Below are 20,515 nucleotides of genomic sequence, written 5' to 3' on the forward strand. Positions count from 1 at the left end.
CAACATTCTTTTGTGATGTGATAATCTTGTGGTTTATTATTATTATTGCACAAGCGAATGAGCAACACTTTCCTGTGAAGGACTCTTTCATGTATAGATAAACCACAGCCTGCAGTTCCCCAACAAAAGGGAGGAATGCTGGCTATTCGGTAAGCATTTACCCTGAACAGGATGCTTCCTGGGTAGGCTTCTCCATACAGGTTACCACTACCTTCCCGTACATATCCTGGGCCCCATCGTCATCAGAGATGAACAGAGTAAGTACTTCGGGTGAATAAAAAAATCCCCTGGAAATACTGTTTCATATACATACGAACCTGGTGATACTATTCGTATGAGTAACATCGCAGGATATTGATCTCTTTTAGAATCGAGTCACTTTCCTGCATTATGCTCTCTGTTTCTTCTCTTGCCTGGAGCCTTGCAAAGCTAGCCTCACACTCTTAGGTTCTACTTTATCACTTGCAGTAGCCTTTTTTTCACCTACACAAGAGTAGCGTATCAATACAGTGTTAGAACTCTGTATACGCCTTGAAGCATGCAGGCAAATCTACTCCAATATACATCAGTTCCGAAAACATTTTCTCCCTTATTCCCAAGGAGGCTCAACCAATTCTGGGGTGAAATTTGGTAACCCTGGATTGGGAAGTGAAGATCACCTTGTTCTGTGGAAAGTGAAAGAGGAATTGAAGCAAGGAAGCTAGCTCTTCATGTAGTTCCAGAATATCTACTTTCTCTTATTACCATGAGTGGTCAAAGCCTCATTGCCTGACGTATTTTTTTAAATATGGTTTTAAATGCTTTATTGTGGTTAGAAAACATATAAGTATCAAACTCCTACCATATCCTTCAGGAACAACTTTTTTTAAAAAAAATTGACATATGGTAAAGTTAAGTGTTTTTTGGTGCTCAGTTGTATGAGGTTTAATGCATGTATAGATTCATTTAACCACCACCACAATCTGGACACACAACAGTTCCGTCATCCCAGAAAACTCTCATCCTGTCGCTTTGTAGTCACACTCTCCCCTCACTCCAAACCCTTGTTACCACCAATCTGTTCTCACTATAGTTTTGCCTTTTCCAGAAAGTCATGTAAGTGGAATCAGGATAATATATAATCTTTTAAAACTGTCTTCTTTCCCACAGTGTCCTCATACCTTTGAGATTCTTTCAGGTTGCTGTATTTGTCAATACAGCAACTATCAACTATCAAGCTATCAATACAGCTTATTCTCTATTATTGCTGAGTAGGAGCCGTATGGTCCTAGTGCATATTTAACTTCACATTTTTCAGTATAGCGCAGACTCTGTGAGTACCGGAAACAGCACTTGAGTAATCAAGTGAAGAAGTAGCTAAGGTTTATTCTTCAAATGCTATGGTTACTTGTCATAATCATGTTGGGTGGTCACCTGGAGATGAAAAGGAACAGGCAGTTATTGTTGCAGAGCACCTAGGCTTCCAAAAATCTCCTCTATCCAGCATTGGCCAGTTGTCAACATAGTTCATCTTCAAGTAGTCCAGTGTGTTTTACTGGCACTGTCTAACGTCATGGCTATCAACAGAGGGTGATAGTGCCCCTCGGGGGACATTTGGTGACATCTGGCGACATTTTGGTGTCACAGTTGGGGAGTGATACTGGCATCCAGTGGGTAGAGGCCAGGGAGGCTGCTAACCATCCTACAAGACCGGACATCCCACAAAGAATTATTTGTCAATAGTTCGGAGGTTGAAAAACCTTGATCTAATGTATCTCAGATATCCCTTCAAAAACCGCAGTTGGTGTGTTTTGGATAGGGCCGAAGACATAAGCTGAAAAGGGGCAGCCTTTTTGTCAAAAGTCATTATTATCCTCCAAATTTTAAATGAAAACCAAGGGAGTTAAGAGTCAGAAAGATGAGGAGAGTGATTATTCAAACCCAGAAAGAAATTGTTCAACCCCCCTTCAAATAACTCTTCTATACCTGTTGCTTCTCAGAGAACTGTGGTTACCTGCCTGTGGACCAACGCACATTCCAGTCTCTGCCCGCAATGCCCTTCACACTGCTCTCTCTTTACTTGGAGAACTCATCCTTACAGGCCACCCATCTGTGGGTGCCTCGGTCAGGTATCCTTCCTTATGGCTCCCATAACACCTGGCACTTACCTGTAAACTGACTTTCCTCACAGTGCCTTTGAATTTATTGGTCTGTCATCATTATGGTGTCCCCTGCACAGATTCAACGCCTGGCTCAAGTTGGTGCTCAGTTATTGTTGAGTTAAGAAAAACATTTTCTAGATACAGTTGGATATTCATTCATCTGTGTATTCAATCATTTAATAAATATTTACCTACTAAATGCCAGGCAATATTCTGAGTGCTGGAGATACAGAATTGAGCAAAAAGGACAAAGTACCTGTCCTCATAGGGCTTACATTCTGGAGCAGGTCTTAGCAAACTTTTTCTGTAAAGGGCCAGATAATAAATATTTTTGGCTTTGTTGACCATGCAGTTTCTATTGCAACTACTCAACCTTACAGTTGTAGTGTGAAAGCAGCCAAAGACAACACGTATCAATAAACTTTATTTACAAAACAGGCAGCAAGTGTGATTCGGCTCTCAGGCTGTAGTTTGCCAATCCGTATTCTAGAGAGAAGACAAATAATACATAAATATAAAACTAAAATAGTACATGCTTTTTTAAAAAAAAGGCAAGATTAGAGATAGAGAGGAGGAGGGGTGCAATTTAGACTAGGTGGTCAGGGTAGGCCTCTGTGAGGAGATGATATTTGATCAGATATCTGCATGAGGTAAGGGAACAAGCCAGAGAAAACAGCCAGTGCAAAGGCCCTGAAGCAGGAAAGTGCTGGGGGTCTTTGGGGAAAGGTAAAGAGGCCCGTGTGACAGGAGTAGAGCAAGTAAGGGAAGAGTGTGAGAACTGAGAATGGAGATCAGTGGGGACAGATACCAAATGGACTTTGGAGTTGTTTCTCGGTTGCAATGGGAAACGCTTGGAGGTTGTGAGGGAGGGAATGAGATGTTCTGAGTTTCTACCATCAAGCGCAAGGGGTTAGGGTGACTTTAGAGCTCCCACTTGGCCACATAGTGCGCTTGGGTGAATTAGGAAAAGGTGCTTCCTTCCTAGAGGTGGAAGCAGCCTGGATTTTAGCCTCCACTCAGCTCCTCTTCCAAATATCCGTGATTGGGGTACAAATCACACAGCTGTACATCATGGTCCTTGATCGTAAGGGCTGCTTAGGTTACTTAAACTCCAAATCAAATGGTATTCTTGAGACTTTCTAGGACTTTGATGTATTTGTTATGCAAATTATTATCGTTAAGGCCGTGGTTTCTGGGGCTCCAGCCCAGTTGTTGGAACAAAGGGGAGGGTGCAGAATCCTAGGTGTGCACCTTCCTTTTCCCCTAAAAGGAGTCTCAGCCAATGCCTGAGACCTTTCTCCACTGGGACAAGCACTTCATTTTGAGGGAATGCAAAAAGCAGCATAGATGAAGAAAATAGGGCAGAAAGTAAACAGCAAAGGTACCTCTCTAAGTTATGGAAACTTGTGTAAGAGGAACCTTGTGGTGATAATGATGGTTTTCGTTTCCTATTCTTTGTTGAACTATAGGTTGCCAGGAAAGGCCTGTCACACATTTGAGTTGAAGGATAAATTTCTCAAAATGTGAGCCACAACAGCCTCTTAACAGTAGGGAATGTGAAACAAAAGGGTGAGCTTGCTTCTGTCATTGTCAGCAGCTACATTTCTTTAGCAATTTGCTGTATTTCTGTTGGATCCGACTGGAACAAATATAGCCACAAACTCATCATTTGTTAGTTGGTCATCCTTCCTTTTTTCTTATTATTTTGGACAAGGAATCTAATAGACAAGGTGAAGAAATAAAAGGCATTTTCATCGTCATCTTTAAATATCAATGATAGGTGACTACAGAGGCTTCCAAAATAATTCTGGACAGACTCATCCCAGACCAGCATCTTTTCCTTTCCCATGTGCTTCTGAAAGTTTTGACACCAGGGATCAGGGATGAAGCAGTGCTTTCCAAACAGTGTGGATTTTACCTAAAAGTGTTGTCAGCTGAGTCATAATGAGCATCATGGTTCATTCTTTTCCCATTGTTGTCTTAATTAGGTGTACAATTTTCCTTAATATCACACGCATACAATCTTTGACTTCTACTCTGAGGTCTGAGCATCTTCTACTCATTTATGCATTTATAAGAATGAGGAAATGGCATCAAATTAAAAATAAATATTCCTCTCCTTCCTAGTTGCTACAGAAACACAATTTGGTTGCCTCAACTTAAAACAATAAAGATGAAAGTGATGGGATAATGTTATTAATTTTGTGGTAATAAGCCACTTCTAAGCTTGAATAGAGGATGTGACCCCGTAGCTGGGCTTTAAACCTAGACTTGAAGTACATAGTTAGGATGTATCTGAATATCAGGTCTGGAAATATTGAACTGGCAAACACATATGTTATTTTTAAGCTGTCTTCTCTGTTTTCCAGGCAAAATGGGTACTTGCTAAATATTCTCTGTTCAACAAACTGGGAAAGTAGAAATGTACCTTGGATTGTAGCAAAAGACAGTTTTAGTTGGTTAATCTCACCGTGTCTTACTTGGAGAGACTTAATTTATATCAAAGGCTGCACAAGATACTGGACCTGGAGATATATTTAGAGAACAAATGGGCAGCTCCAACTGGCCTTGTTACCTTTCTTCAGAATATAGCCCAAGGGCAGGTGGTGAAGAAAATGGGTTTGTAGGCCTGTTGCTTGCTTTTCTCAGTTTGACTTATTCAGATCTTCTCCCCAGAAATAAGATTTTATGCTGGGGGGGGAAACAGGACAGAAAACAAATCTCTGGTTTCTTCTAAGTTCCAGTAAAGCAGCCTCCACTCTTAGTCAGTGAGTGAAAGAGTGAGAACACAGGAAGCCAAACTCCGTCACCAAAGAGTCCAAAAAAGGGACCTAAAATATTTTTTTTTCAAAGGGAGAAGCATTAACAAAATGATGGGGAAGACGCAAAATAGAAGAACAGAGAAAGAAAAAAGAGGAAGTAGAATTTGAGGAGGAAAAAAACCATTAAGACATTAATTTATTGAAATGTGAATAGAAGGCAAATTGCACCCAACCTACTCAAGCTCAGCATGCTTGCCAAAATTTTAACTCGAAGACATGGAGACTCATATCACCTATCTGTCTCAGAATCCTCAACATGGAGTCAGGAGATTTGTTATCTAGAAATAGCAATGGTGCACCGGTTATCTCTGTTTCCCCCTCTATCTATGTCCAGATGTTTTGTGCATAAAAGGATTTCAATAGAGTGAAATAATCAATAATTTATAAGTCTCACTTTGCTACACTGGCAAAGTGAAATGTGGAATTGAAAGGAGACAAAGATTTTTTAAAAAGACTCAAATAGTCCTTATGAATAGAAGATTTATTTTACTTTTGGGCCAGACCCAAAAGTAAATGGTTCACTGAGTGCAATAGTTTGACTCTAAGAGAATAACACAGGCTGTGGAAGGCCAGGGATGTAGAAGTCCAGAGCCACCATTCATACCAGTTGGTTCACTGGTTCACTGCTCAGTTCTTCCCTTTGTCAAGACAGATCCTGCATGAGCGAGCTTCATGCCACCGATTGTTTACTTGCAATGCAGTCATCTTGTCACCTCCCCCTGTGCAGTGCAGTAGAACACTACCTTCATATGACCCTTCTTCCATCTCTAACATCCTAATGGGATAAAAGCGTGTTAATGCTGCTTATAAAGAGAGACTGAGTTCTATCCATTCAACTGCAGACTCCTAGAGGAATTTGACCCAATTGACATCAGCCAGGTGTTTTGGGATTCTTGTCTTCATTTTATAAGTGAGGTAAATCAAAGCAAATATGTGGGGAATAGCATCTAGTATACAATTTTTTCCCCCAGACCTTTATTCCTGAGTTAGTAGTATGCCCAACACACACCAACTCATTGGGCCACTTTTAGAGTAATTAACAGTTTGGGTTTTTTTTTTTTTTACCCCCATGAGTTGTCGTAGAAAGTCCAGTTGCACAGAATCTCGTCCAGATATTTTTGGTGACTCCAAAGAGTTATCTATTGAGTTATTGTGAGCAAGTTGTCTTGAGCAAGGGCCATTGTCCTCCTCCCTAGCTCAGTGATGTCTTTCACCAAAATCCCAACCCCAATCCCATTAATCAGTACTCTATGAAGCTTACATGGATATTAAAGGTTTCTGATAATGGAAACTTGCTCTTTGACCTATTCCCCAAAATGAGCAGTGATCAATACACCAGGTTGCCGAAATGCCCCTCACTTAAGTGAAGAAAGTTCCAAGACTGAGTACCTTCCCGATGATGGCAGGAAGAGATAGTCAGGCTGTTATCATTTTTGATGTAATTGAGTAGGATAGAAAGGCAACAGAAATTTAAAGCCAAATTCCTTTGCACATCTGTCACATACTAATGTGATTTTAGAATATAAAGGTAAGCAGTTCATCATGAGGTTTCCTTCTTCATTTAGGAGAAAACTCTTTCCCGAGTGAGAGAGAGGATCATGCTTTTTCTTTATAAGGAGCTGAGTTGGGTGTTTTCTCGTGAAACATCTAGCGTATGGCACACACACTTCTATTTGTGTGCTACCAGAAGAGGACCATCCTCGCTGTTTCATTTTTCTAAGAACATCCTTTGGACACTGCATAATTCTTAATCTGAACAAAGGAAATAGCCTATATCTTCCTTAAAGTCTATCTACAGCTACCTTTCCTGTGGACCTCTGTTCTCTCTGATTCCAGAAATGGAAGATGCTTTTGAAAACTGCCACCTTTTAAAAATGGTGACTCTGGGAGCCCTCTGCTGGCTACTCTATATTCTTCAGCTGTATACTACGTGGTGACGGAGCATGAGGCCAGGCAGGGATTACTAAAAAAAAAAAAAAAAAAAATAAGATACACATTTATGTATGTGTGTGTGTATAATATGTTCATATATGTATGTGTATGTGTATTCATATATATTTTAGCCTTTTTTTGCTCAGAGGCCCCTTTGAGGTTCTGTAGAATCAATGGTATAAATCAACTTTCCTGAAAAGTGCACACATGCGTATGTGTGTCTTTACACACATGTCTACGTGAGTGCTCGCGCACCCACATACACACTGTTATCATTTGGACAGCCAATACAGAGACAGAGTTTAAAACATGACCGCTGGCATCGGACTACCTGTGCCCACCAATTCTCTAGTATTACATTCATGAGCAAGTAACTTAACCTCTCTGAGCTTTAGATCCTCATCTGTAAAATGGGGTGATAAGACTATGTGAGGGTTTTCTGAGGATCAAATGAGATACTATATATAAAGTGCTTTGCCTAGCGCCTGATAAATGGTCTTATTATGTATTAGCTGGTGTTTTTTTTTTTTTAATTTTAATTGGAAATGACATTTCGTCTGCTCTCTAGTTTTATGTAGGGAGACAAACCCTATGGCCCCAAAGCCTCATGTTCAGTTGCTTGGTTCTGTCCTGGTTTCTCAGTGAGCAGCGTTTGTGTTGAATTATCTTTGGACACGCAAGTGGCCATCCTGTCATCAGCTACAAGAATGTACTTACTCCTTACACTACGTTGTTAATCCAATAATTTCTAGCCATGAAACCGAAGGTCATCTGAACCTTGTTGAACTTCAATGACTGCATAATGTGTCCCCCAGAGGTGCAGTGGGAGGTTCTGCTGCTCAGTTGCGAGGCATGTGACTTACCCCCATGGATTCCAAATGAAAGGGAGCCGCACAGCAGTCGTTGTGCAGGGTTTAAGCCTTCCTTTGTGATGTCATTTGTAATTCAACAGGATTGTCTTGCTGCCTGGGAGTGAGGGAGATGTGGGAGACTCCATGGCGTGGTGACACTGGACTGTTCTGAGAGAGCAGCTGGGCCTGACTTGGGGCAGGCAAGGAATTGGGAAGATGAGGGGTAGAAGCATCACTAATCCAGCAATGCATTTCCCAGGCAGGCCTGCAGGTGACAGATCGTGCTGCTCTGATGCCTTTCAGGCCAACTCAGGAGTTCCCAGTGCATTTTCCTCTCAAAGCCTGATAAATGAGCCTTCTCTCCTGAAGCAGCCAGCTTTGGAGTGTTTCAGCTGCAGGGTAGTGATTAGCAGCCCAGCGTGGGGGGTTTTCCCCCTCTGGACCTTCTTTCCCGAACCCCCCTTTTAATCACGTTGGTAATGCTGCCTCTGAAGCCCTTAGAAACCATAGCCCCAGAGGGTCAGCAGAACGAGGCTGGCAAGTGGGTACCGTGGGCAATTCAGTGGCGTTTTGATCCCCTTTCATTAGCGGCTTGGAAGTTATACCTGGAACCCTTGTGCTCTCCACCTACGCCCCTTTCTCCCCAAATCACTTCTGTCAGATCACCTGAGTGCTCGGAAATGCTGCGGGTAGGGAACCCTATGGAGTCAGAAATGGAAGAGGGATTTGGGGCTAATGTGTGAATGTCCTAGTCAGCCCAGGGCCCCTTCTCAGCCATTCCACCTCTCTGGGTCTTGGCTCTGTCATATGTTAAACTGGGAAAAAAAGAATGACCAGTATATGAAAAAGCTGTGAGGTACTTAAGCATATCATAGCAGATTATACATATTAACTAAAATCTGCCATGAATTAATTCACTCTTACAAAACATATTAGGCCCCATTATATGTACGATATTATGCTACATAGGCACTTTGGGGTCACATAAAACCAAGGTAGACTTCTGTGTCCTTCAGGAGACTCTATATATTTGGAGAGAAAACTTCTGTAACAACAGAAGGCAATGTACTTTATGTGTCAAAATGAGTGACATACATAATTGGTGCTACAAAAATCTGGAAAAGGTCCTCCTGTTAGTGTGTGTGTGCGTGTGTGTGCTCACACACAGCACTTATTATCTTTGTCACAGGGTGATAGGAGTATCACCTGAGACTTATTATTTATCCCAGTTATGATCATGTGGTCGTTTGCCCAGTTATCTATTTAATATCTGCTCCTCTTGCAGAATGAAAACTCCATGAGAACACAGCATTTTTTAATCCCCTTGTTTTGAGTCCATGTTGCAAATAAAAAATATTTCAATCAGAATTACACCAATATCCAATTTTGTTCAGAAGATATTTTTGAACTAATGCCATTTAAGCCATCTTAATTCCTTTATTACCTATGCAAGATAGTCAAACCATTGCCTTAATCATTTTTTTTCCACTCTTCTGAAATATTTCCATTGGAACCAATTCACAATGATTTGGTTCATCACTTTTTTTGTGCATAATGCATATCAAATTTCACTGATCACAGCTTCTGCCATTGTGATTTTTTTAAATGGGTATTTTATCTACTAAGTTTAATTTTCCCAAATCTATAGATAGAAATGTTATAAATTTGAATCTTAGGTTATTTTTGTCAAGCTCTGTGCAATTTTCCCATATGTTGCCTTAGTTTACATGGACGTGTATCAGGTTGGTGCAAAAGTAACTGTGGTTTAAAAGGTTAAAAATAATTGCAAAAACCACAAGTCCTTCTGCACCAACCTAATGTAAGTATGTGTAGATGATTGGGCCTCAGCCTCAGCTGAGGTCCTGCTATAAAATTGCCCGAAATATAAGTGAGGAAGAAAGCCTTTGAGGTGACTCCAGTCCCAGCCATCACCTGATTACAACCTCAGGAGACCCTGAGTAAGGACTGCCTGGCTGAGCCCAATTATCCTCATCCCCAAAGGATAATGAGAAATAATCAGATAATTGGTGTTGTTTTAAGCCATTAAATTCTGGAGTGTTTTAGACACAGCAATTGATAACCAGAACACTGTCCTGATGTCCTAAGTAAAGAGACACCTTTTTGTGTCTCACATACTGTTCTGTACTCACCAGGGCGATTTTTGGATTCTGGAGCAATAGACATTTATTTACAAGAAGTGAAAACAATCTACAGAGGCACATAACAGAGTTGGGGAATAAGACGTTCTGTCCAGAGAAATATTCTCATTAACAGAATAAGTACAAGCTTCAGGCAAATTGCTGAAGAGTAAGTAGATGCTTTAGGCAAATCATTGAATGCAAAGAAATACTTTTCAAACAAATTAACCAAATTTTAAAAAATAAAATGCTCACTATATACTCAACATACTTTTCCCTTTTTTTTTTTTTTGCCTTCAGAATCGTGTTTTTGGAGGGTGACCATTATGTACACCAGTTACCTCTGTACTAAGCTGCCCCTCAGTATGATTTGTGGTGATAGGTCACATAGCCCCGCTCTTGCAGTCGATAGGACACTAGGTACCTACTGCCCAGAGCGGCAGGGCTCAAGGTCACTCCTGCTATTTATCGCTCACAGCTTTTTTTTTTTTTTTTTTTTTTTTTTTGCTAATGAATGGTTGTTAGCTAACAACCAGGACCACATCTACTCAGGGCATAACAGTCATTTTAATGTTCTTTGTTGATGTTGGAGAAGATGAAAGATAAGTTGGGGGACAGGAAGCATGCCCTATTATTCCCTAGGACTTTGAAGGTAGAGAAATCCAAATATTTGTTTTGTTTTGTTTTTGCAAAGCACTAGGCACACAAGATGCAATTAAGAGTCTATGAAGGCAGAGAATTTCCTTTAAAAGTGGCTACTAATGCTTCACAGAGCATAAGCAAAGAAATTCTTTTGATATTTCTGAGCAGGAGGAAAAACTCATTTGTTTATATAATTCTTCAACTAAGGGCAGACATTCTGAATGTTACCAGAGTAAAACAGCAACAGTTAAGGTTTATATAGCACCTACTTTGTGCCAGGGACTGTCTTGCTTGCTTTCTCTATCTCATTCCATCCTCTGACCACACCTATGAGGTGGGGACTATTATTATCCCCCTTACCAAATGAGGAAACTGAGGTGAGCCCATGCCACACAGTAAGTCGCGAGAGCCCTTAGTATTCTATCTCTGAAGAGATTCTCCCATTTTCTCTCAGAAGAGACATAATGTGGTATAATGGGAAGGGTATGAGACTACGATTCTAGATTTTAATTTCAGATCCACTTCACATAAACGATCCCAATTTGGACAAGTTATTTCCTCAACCTGAGAGATGAGGGAGTTAAATAGGAGACTCAGAAAATCTCTCCTCCTCTCAAATTTCTGATTCTATGAACAAGTTTTGCCTCCAAATAATGATAAAGTTAGCCTTGGCTTGTGAAGCAGCACTGAAGAGTCTGCAGCACTCTAGGAAGATGCTGAGGCCTGAACCTCCCATGGGCACAGCTCACCAGGTGCTGGGCTTCAAACCAGCAAGTAGCAGATCAGTATGAGAAAATTCTGACCTGCTGTCATGACATTTATTTTTACCAAAAAACAAAATATACAAAGAGAGAACAGAGAAAATGATACACAAATGAGATGAACTTTAGAACCAAATATTTATGACCCATAGAAACCTGAGCAATACAGAGAGCATTATGTGGTTTTCCTTGGCACAAATTTTGAAAAGCACATGGCTTACCCACGCCCAAAGTAGTAGACATTTAAATTTTCGCTTACTTATTAGTTCTGAGAGCTAAATTCTAGTTTTGTTTGTGCTGCTGAGAAAACAAAACGGAATCCCAAGAAGTTTTCTGGGGGATTTTTTTTTTTTTTTATTTCTCTTATTTTTTGAGAAAATTTGACCTTACTGAACCTTGAATGAAAATTTCAAATGAATACACAGGTTCATATAGACACTATTATTTTACAGATGGAAAAATGAGGACTTAAGTATCTTGTTTAGGGTTACAGATAAATTCTGACAGAAGCAAGGAGAAAATCCTAGGCTATTGCCCAGCATGGTAGAATGGGGATTCAGACCTTAAGGGTATAATCTGCAAGTACCTACTTCCCGGAGTTAGTAGGAGTTGACCACTGACAGTGAAATTCCTTCCCACTGTTGCTTATTGGATTCTACTCTGGTACTGGAAGCTGGACTGGAGGCTTCCAGAATCCTCACCAGTTTACACAGGAGAAACCTCCTTTCTGAGAGAGCTGAGCCTTCTGTTCACTTGTATCTAGATCTTCAAAGTGGCAGAGAATATTAACTTCTCAGGTCAGCATGCAGCACTCAGTGAGCTTGGAAATTAAGGAGCAGACCAAGTGTTAATTAGTACAGTGTGCACTGGCGTCGGTGCCTGATTCCTTGGGACACCAGTGACTCACTAGAAGCAGGCCCCCTCCAACGTGATCCTACGGCGGTCGGAACCAAGGCTCACTCAGCCCACAGGGACTGGCTGAGCGGCTGGAAGGTCCGACGGCTGATTGTCCTCCTGTTTAATAGTATTACGTGGGATTTCTGGTCCTTGGGGGTATGGCAGAGCAGAGCATCCAAAGTGTAGGTGGTGACCTGGCCATTTATGTGCAGTTTCTCATAGAGCTCATCAAATCTGGCCAGAAGCGCGGGCACATCCTTCACTTTTTCCCTCACTTTGGCCAGCTGAAAAAATGCAGAAAAAGCAAGTCATTTCATCTTTGAAAGATTTCTTCCTGGTTCTTTCGATCCTCCAAGAAGCAGACATAAATACGTAGAAATGTATAGTGTATACCTAAAGTGGTAAAAACCAGGGTATGGGGCACAGAGAGGTATGACTGACTAAAAGGGATTCCACAAGCTACACACAAAATTCAGAATTTGTACTTGAAAATCATACCTAATATTTTATAAAAGGGGGTTTAAATGGCACCAACTATACAGTGAGACATACCAGGAAATGGAGCTCAAACCTGAATGGAACAAGTTTGTCCAGTTTAATGACCAGAGCAGGAGGCAGGGTCAAAATACGTACAGTTTTCAGTGCAATGTAAGATTGGTTTTCTTTCTTCAGAGAATGGAAATCTTTTGTGAAGAAATGTTGTGTGTTAGGTTAGGAACATGTTCCATTCTGGCATTTTTCAGAGTGTATTTGGGGTGGAATGAACACATCTTCAGTCTTGAGAGACAGGTTGAATGTGCAGATTCTCACAAGAACAGGTGAGTATGTGTCCCTGTTATTTAGTGTCCTGCCAGCCAAGGTGTTAGTTTTTGGTAGTGGCAAAAAGTAAGTACAGGGAGTCCGTACTCCAGAGTATATGTACCTCTACACACCACTTGCTTTTCTTTTACATCCTCTTCTCTCTGGCCTGGTTTTTCTCTTCTCACTTATTGCATCCACTTGAATGTTGGCTTCGGTGTTATGCATGGCAAGTTTTTTGGAATTTTCCTAAATACCATCACAGAGTCTAAGCTGGGACATAATGGGATTTCGGTTTACAAAGCTCTGTAGAGAACGGATGGGTGTGAGAATATGGAGACTGCTCAGGACGATCCCACCATTGCCCAGAGGAGAGGATGCTGGTTTAGACTGGGAAATGTACAGAAAAGACGGAGAAGCAGATGTATGTGAGGCATATTTTGGAGGTTAAACTGAAAGGATTTATTATTGAAGGGATGAGGGAAGGGAGGAATCAAAGTATCATCCCAATTTGGGCTTTATAACTTGGGGATGGGTGATGTCATTAACTGAGATAAAAAGATGGGAGGACCAGATGTAGAGAAAGTCAAGAGTTCTGTTTTGCACATGACTGAGATGCCTGTCAAACATCAAAGTGGATATGTGAAGAGTTTGTTGGATGTACAAGAATGAGGCATTGAGGAGAGGTCTAGACCAGAGCTTTAAATATTACAGTCACAAGTATATAAATGGTACTTAATTCTACAAAAATGAGTGGACTCAAAATTAGAATGTGAAGCTACTTTCTGAATGAAATAAACATTCTACTCAGTTCAATCCTTATTAATGATATAACCTAACATTTCTTGATGAAATTTAATTGTAATCAAGATCCCTAACATATCCTTTGATCATTTTCTAAATATACCATAATCCTATTTGCTACCTGCACACCTTCCTTTCAAACAAAGGCTCCCCACTGAACCTGCAGATAAAAAGTTTAAGCACTTCTTAATGTTCTTAAAAAGAATAGCATGTTTAGTCCTCATGTTCAAGGTGAAGTGACTTAATGTGCAACTTGTGGCTTCCAAAAGAAGCAAAGCAAAATACACCACACTGGAGGTCCTGTGCTCTAACTGCACATATGACATCAGTTCTCTTACATCACTACAAACATATTAAATGGAGTCATTGGGACCATTCTACAATTCAAGCAGGAAAGAGGTTGTATCCCATTGTTTGTTCATTTCGTTTTAAAAAATAAATCAGTGAAGAAACAGCTAATGTTTGAGTAGTTTCCGTCCCAGTATTGCAGAAAATCAACAAATCTTTTCAACATTCCTCTAGGGGTATAATAGCACCTAATCTCCACACATGAGACATTCTAATAACTGTTGGTGTAAACACTGAGTAGAGCAGTTGTAAAATATAGAGTTGTACAATATAAGACTCTCCATGCAATCTCACAAACATTTAAAACTAGCTCAAAAGCTACCTGGGTTATATGGATAATTCATTTCTCCACAGGCAATTCCCTGAGTGTCTCACGACACCCAGGGGAATACAATGAACTAGAGTGTGAGCTTTCTACTAAGAAAATCAGTCATCTAGGCTTTGGGGGAAAAATTGTTTTTCAGATAAAAACAATCAGTAGTTTTCAATGTGGAGCTTGTTTAGATGCTTTAGTCAGATAGTTGACAACATATTGATGGCCCAGATGTAAGGAATGATGGATGAACAGTAGTGCTATTGAGAAACTGATGATGTGTCAGTATCACACACACGCACACGATTATGCACTTAAAAGTCTGTTTACATTTCCAATGCCCCCACTTTTCCAAAAGGGTTTGGTTGGGTCACAACTTACACAGAGCTCAAGCCCCAAAGAGAAAGAAGCCTTAAATTTAATCATATCAGTTAGTTTCCTACCAAGCACCCTTAACCAGCAGGAAGAAGCCGTTGCGTGGAAGTGAGGAAATGGGATAGGGTGTGGAAGGCAACGGTGTGGCAGAGGGGGAGAAAGCAGCCACCTACCTTCTACTGCAATCCTGCCATCTCAGCCACCAGCCCTGACCAGTAGTATAAAAGGCAAGGGAAGGAGGGAGAAAAGCTGGGAAGGAGAAACAGCCAACAGGCTCCTTCGTTGTCAAAACGACAATACCTGTATCATTCTTAGCACTATGATCATTGCCAGTCATTTATGTTTTCTTTACAGTTATTTTTTTTCCCCCTTTAGGCTATATACTACTAGAAATATACAAATCACTAAATTTCAAGTGACTTATAATTACTTTCTTTGTATGCTTAAGCCATCAATGTGACACATGGGTTCGTTTGTTTCATTTTGCTTTCAATTTTTAGAAATTGATTCTTTGTCTTCATTTTTATTTAATTTTGTTTTAGAATTTTGCAAAGCATTTATACAGTTCTATTAGTGGGTTTACTTATTCAGGAGCTAAAACCACAATTCTAATTATAGAAGCATTAATGTGGTTTAATATCTGGCAAGTCTAGCACCTCTTCCTGCTCTTCTTTCACAGGGTTTTTGCCGCTGTTCGTCCTACTGTGTTTCCCCAAAAATAAAACCTAGCCGGACCATCAGCTCTAATGTGTCTTTTGGAGCAAAAATTAATATAATATAATATAATATAATATAATATAATATAATATAATAAATATAATATAAGGTCTTATATAAGTCCCTGTCTTATTCTTACCGGTCTTATGAAAGACCCGGTCTTATATTAATTTTTGCTCCAAAATACTCATTAAAGCTGATGGTCCAGCTAGGTCTTATTTTTTGGGGAAACATGGTACCAAACCTTAACTACAGAAAAAAACCCTTATGGAATTATATTTTTATTGGGATGTTACATTATAACGTTAACTTGGGAAAAAATGACTTTGTGAGCTTGAGTCTTCCTATCTAAACTTTGCATTTGTTTAAATAGGGGAGATAAGAGATCCCATAGCCTATTGTTTGCTAATGGGAATGATCCACAGAGAAGGGGATATTAATGATGCTCAGAGAGGGTGAGGAAACTTCTGGGCTGATGCCCTGGAGTGGGTCAGAGGGGACGGGCTCCTGGCCACAACTGGAGAGCTGTCTCTAGAGGTATGAGCTGTCACCATGGCTTCAGGAGGGCAGGCTGAGCCCACAGGGAGAGGAGCAAGAAGGCTGGCAATGGGGCAGCAGTTTTCTTCTGATTGCTTCTATTTCCTCCCAGAAACAGGAAGTAATGTCATCACTGAGAGTGAGGACTGGGGAGAAGGTACTAGAGGCTTGAGAGGTAGGAAAAAGAAAGAGAGAGCCAGGACCCATGCTAACAGTGTGGGGAAAAGAAGAACGTCAAGGGAAAAAGTTTTCCTAGCATTTCAGAGGATATATTCTGTTGGAAGGAAAAAAATCTTTGCACCCACACAGAGAAATCTTACCGTAGGAATGAGAGAGATTGCCATATTTGACCATCTCTCTAAGGAGGTGGCCTTTTTAAAGGGTGCCCTTCACCAGTCCATGATTTCTGTAGCAACCCCATACTCACCACTTCTTCTGAGAACTCATGTTTTTTCACAAATCTTGATAAATTTCCCTCAGTAGCATCCTTTAGTATTTCCATCAGGGTTTTAAACATATTTGACTGTACATGGATCATAATCTGAATGAAAAGAAGATACAAGCAAAACCAAGAGTGAGTCGGTACTCAACATTGAGAAACGCACCGTTAGATAAGCGTACATAGGTACCTACCCTGTTTTCATGCTATTTCCTAATTGATTTGCTTGCATAAGGTCAAAAAACTGCTCCAAATGTGTGTCCACCAGCCCAAACTTGTTTTCCAATGGCTAATCAAAATACCACAACATCAAAACTCACTTACGGGTAGAAATGGAGCGAGCGTAGATTTGGGGCGGGTTTTCCAACACTGGCAATTATCAGCTACGTGACTCTGGCCGGATACTTAATCTCTCTTTCAATTTCTTTATTTGTAAAATGAGGAAAATACCTTTACATGTTACATTCTGAGTTACTGTGAACATTACGTAAAATACCAGCACACAGAAGATAATTAATAAACATTACTATCAGCTTCTTCCTCCCTATTTCCTCTAGATTCGAGGCTATGACAATCAGACAATTTCCTAAGACTGCCTTTAGGGCCAATGATACCTTGACATTTATTTATTTATTTATTTATTTATTTATTTATTTATTTATTTATTTATGGTTAAGAAATTGAAGGCACATATGTTGCTGCAGGTATAAAGTGGAAGCTAGTTAAAGTTTTAGTGAGGCACTTCTATTTACACTATTGCTATTAAGGAATTTTCAAAAAACTGGGTACTGTACTTGGCTTTCAAAATGATACTACTAACTACCTTCCATCAGACAGACACAGTAACACAAGGAAAAAAATAAGAATATTATTTTCCCCCCTCATCACCAATGTTCATTAGTACAATTTAGAAAATACAGAAATGTTTAAAGAAAATGAAAATAACTCTGAATTCACCAACTAATGTTAACCATTATTTATAATTTTATGTGTTAGCTTCCAAACATATTAATTTCCCCCCAAATTTGATTCTGCTCTTTGTCAATTATCCAGTGGACATTTTCTTATAGCATTAAAAAGAAATTTAAAAAAAAAAGAAAATCTTTTAATGATGAGTGAATACTATACTGCAATCGATCATATAAACAAAATAATGCATCAAATAAAATATCATGCTTTACTATGTTGGTAAACATGCATTTTTTTAAAAATAAACTTGTTGATTTCTTAGACATAATTCCCAGAGGTGAAATTACAAAGTCAAAGGGCATAAACATTTTTAAGGCTCTTGGTCCTTAGAAAAGGTAGTTTTTCTGGAAGAGATATTCATTTTTGATACCAAACCAGCTAAGTTCTCTCAATAGTCCATTTTATAACATCTTATGTTTGCTGAACAGTTGATTAGGCCAAGGCTTATCTCTGGTCCTGAAGAACAGAAAGAAATCATCCCAAGTAGACTAAATCCAAAGGACTAGATCTAAATTCAGTGTTTTAAAGCACAGGCTAACTCTGAGCACACCTTTTGCTGGGGGACAACTCTTCATGGGTCTCTCACATTTGACCATAAGCACTGACAGCTTTTATTCCAAAGTATTTTCTCAAAGATGTTTGTATAACCAACAGCCTGGGAAGAGAGACAAAGTGTCTCACACAGAGCAAAGGCATACTTACTGACCATTATAAGAGATTTGGGTTCCTCAAATTCAGGGTTCCTCTCTTAATATGTAGCCCCTGTGTGTTTAAAAGGCATATAGACCTCTTCACATCACCCTATGGGAAGTAGGGCTCAGGGAACTGATACAAAAATTCTAATACTCTGACTAATGCTATTGCCATAAGTCATAAGCTGTCCTTTACCTCCCGATGTCTTGTACTTTCTGCCAGCATCCATGAAACTGTGGCAGGCTAACTCGTTAGCTTGCATGTAGAGGAAAACCTCCACTCTTCATAGTTCTTAACCCGTGTTAATAAAAACCAATCCAAATTTGGTTGGCAGTGGTCTGTCTTATTGAGGGCAAGGACAATCCTACCTTGTTAACTGCTACCTCTCCAGTGCCTGGCATCTAGTAGACCCTCAGTACTAACGAATGACAAGGGGGGCACAGCAATTTTCAAGGGTAAACCCCCTGAAGATGCATGTTAAAAACTATTAATGATGTGCTTCTGGAAGATTTCAACTTTCTTCCATAAGTTTTCCCAATTTATTTCCTTGCCTTCAGCAACTATCTCTGATTACTGCAATAGGGATTTCAAGAGTAAAATTCAATACCTTGAAGTGTACTGATGAAGGATGAAACAGGTGAGGCAGTTACTGATGAAAGGCAAAGAGAAATTTTTAAACTAGGAGCTTGTCTCAAATCGAAGTCTCAGGGTACAATTAAGAAATACTAAATCAGGGTACAGCACCTAGCTTTCATCTTACAGATTTCAAACAAAGGCTAGGAAAATTGAATTAGCAAGGAGCAGGGGTAATGTTGGTAAGAAAAACTATTAAAAAGTATTAACATACTTCCTGCTAATCGGATTTTCTATGGCCTCAGGAGTATGTTGAAAAATTACTGGATACCTTTGACGGAAAAAGAAAACAGAAACCCTAAACATGCCAGAAATTTGCACTTTGTTTTTTATTTTCTTTTTAAGTTTGCTATATTTGAAGTAGAATATCATAGTGTGGTAGAGACTGCTACAATATCTATTCTCCCACTCTTTTTTTGATAACAGGACTCCCCAATTTTAACTGATGCTGTCATGTATGGAACTCAAAGACGATCTTTCTCAGGTTTCTTTGCAACTACATGTGGTCATGGGATTAAGTTCCGGCCAATAACATGTAAGTACCAATTGCTGGGTGAGACAATTTGGAAAGCATCCTTTAAAAGCGCAAACTTCTTTGTCCTTCTCCATTCTTCCTACTTCTTGCTGGAGAAGCGACGCCATGGATGGAAGTCACGTGCTTAGGATAGTGTTATGGAATTACAGAAAGAGACTGGTTCCCTGATGATATCATGGAGTGTCACACCAGACCTAGACTGACCACCTCTGATTTTCTATGAAAGAAAAAGCCTCTAATTTGTACAAACGCTCGGGATTTTTTTTGACTCTACATTGCTCCCTATCAAATGCAATTCTTAACTTATACGCATAGGTGAGATGCTGCCACAAAGAGCTTTACAAGAAATGAGTCCTGTCTCTTCCTACTTGTGCAGCCCAAGAGACTTCCCAGCATGAGCTAGAACATTAGGTGACCTGAGTGAGTAGGAGAAAAGAGCACTAAAGCATTCACCTGTGCTAAATAAATGATAAAAGCAGCAAAACTAACCACTTGTTAATTCCCTTCCAAGGTAATTCAGTTCCAAAATGAGTGTCCATTTGGGGACATGCCAGATTTCTAGAGAAATGATTAGAATTCAAATAGAATTGGTGGAAAGTTACCCTGTGTTGGTCATCTCTGATACTTTAAGACATATTTGGAAGAGGAAATTAATCCTTTGATATAAGCAGCATCACTAAAGAGGGAGCTATAGTTCTTTTAAGGTTGATGGGTTTAAATTCAGAACAAAAGGGCAAAGTCAACATGTATGTGCTTTGATGAGATCACCTGCTAAATCAGCGCAAAACACAGCACATACTAGCTGAGGAAAATGGGAAACCAGACCCTCTGGGTCATATTGGCAGAAGGAGCAATTTCAATGAAAAAAAAAAATTGAGGAGGAATAATTGAGTAAGTTCAAATTCCAATTGGCAGCAGAAAAAGGATTTTAGGCATTAATTTTTAAAGTAGATCAGGAAATAAAAAAGTCATTTATTTCTGCTAATACTACTGAACAGACTCTACTCAACTTACTTGTCAGGTTTCCATTTCTTAATAATTAACAAATTGCCCCTAAGGATTCCAAGTAGATGACTCACACTTGGAGAAGCTCGGGCCCGTTAAATCATTTTTTCAAAAAACCCATTCTAATAACAGAGACCCAGAATCTGAAAGATTATTAAACCTGAG

At 39.7% G+C, this 20,515-nt stretch overlaps 1 protein-coding gene across 7 annotated transcripts in view; it reads right to left on the reverse strand.

Moving 5' to 3' along the window:
• Window positions 1–11,406: 11,406 nt before the first annotated feature.
• Window positions 11,407–20,515, reverse strand: part of PTCD2 (pentatricopeptide repeat domain 2) — a 28,218-nt gene continuing 19,109 nt past the window's right edge. For all 7 annotated transcript variants that reach the window (XM_081054442.1, XM_081054441.1, XM_081054445.1 and 4 more), the window contains 2 exons: window positions 16,504–16,617; window positions 11,407–12,468 (listed from right to left, as the gene is read on the reverse strand). In XM_081054442.1, the coding sequence (XP_080910568.1) occupies window positions 12,244–12,468; window positions 16,504–16,617 (339 nt within the window). In that variant the 3' untranslated portion in view covers window positions 11,407–12,243. The remainder of the gene's footprint in view (window positions 12,469–16,503; window positions 16,618–20,515) is intronic.

This window comes from Rhinolophus hipposideros (genome assembly GCF_964194185.1).
Source record: "Rhinolophus hipposideros genome assembly, chromosome: 7".
Lineage (NCBI taxonomy): Eukaryota > Metazoa > Chordata > Mammalia > Chiroptera > Rhinolophidae > Rhinolophus > Rhinolophus hipposideros.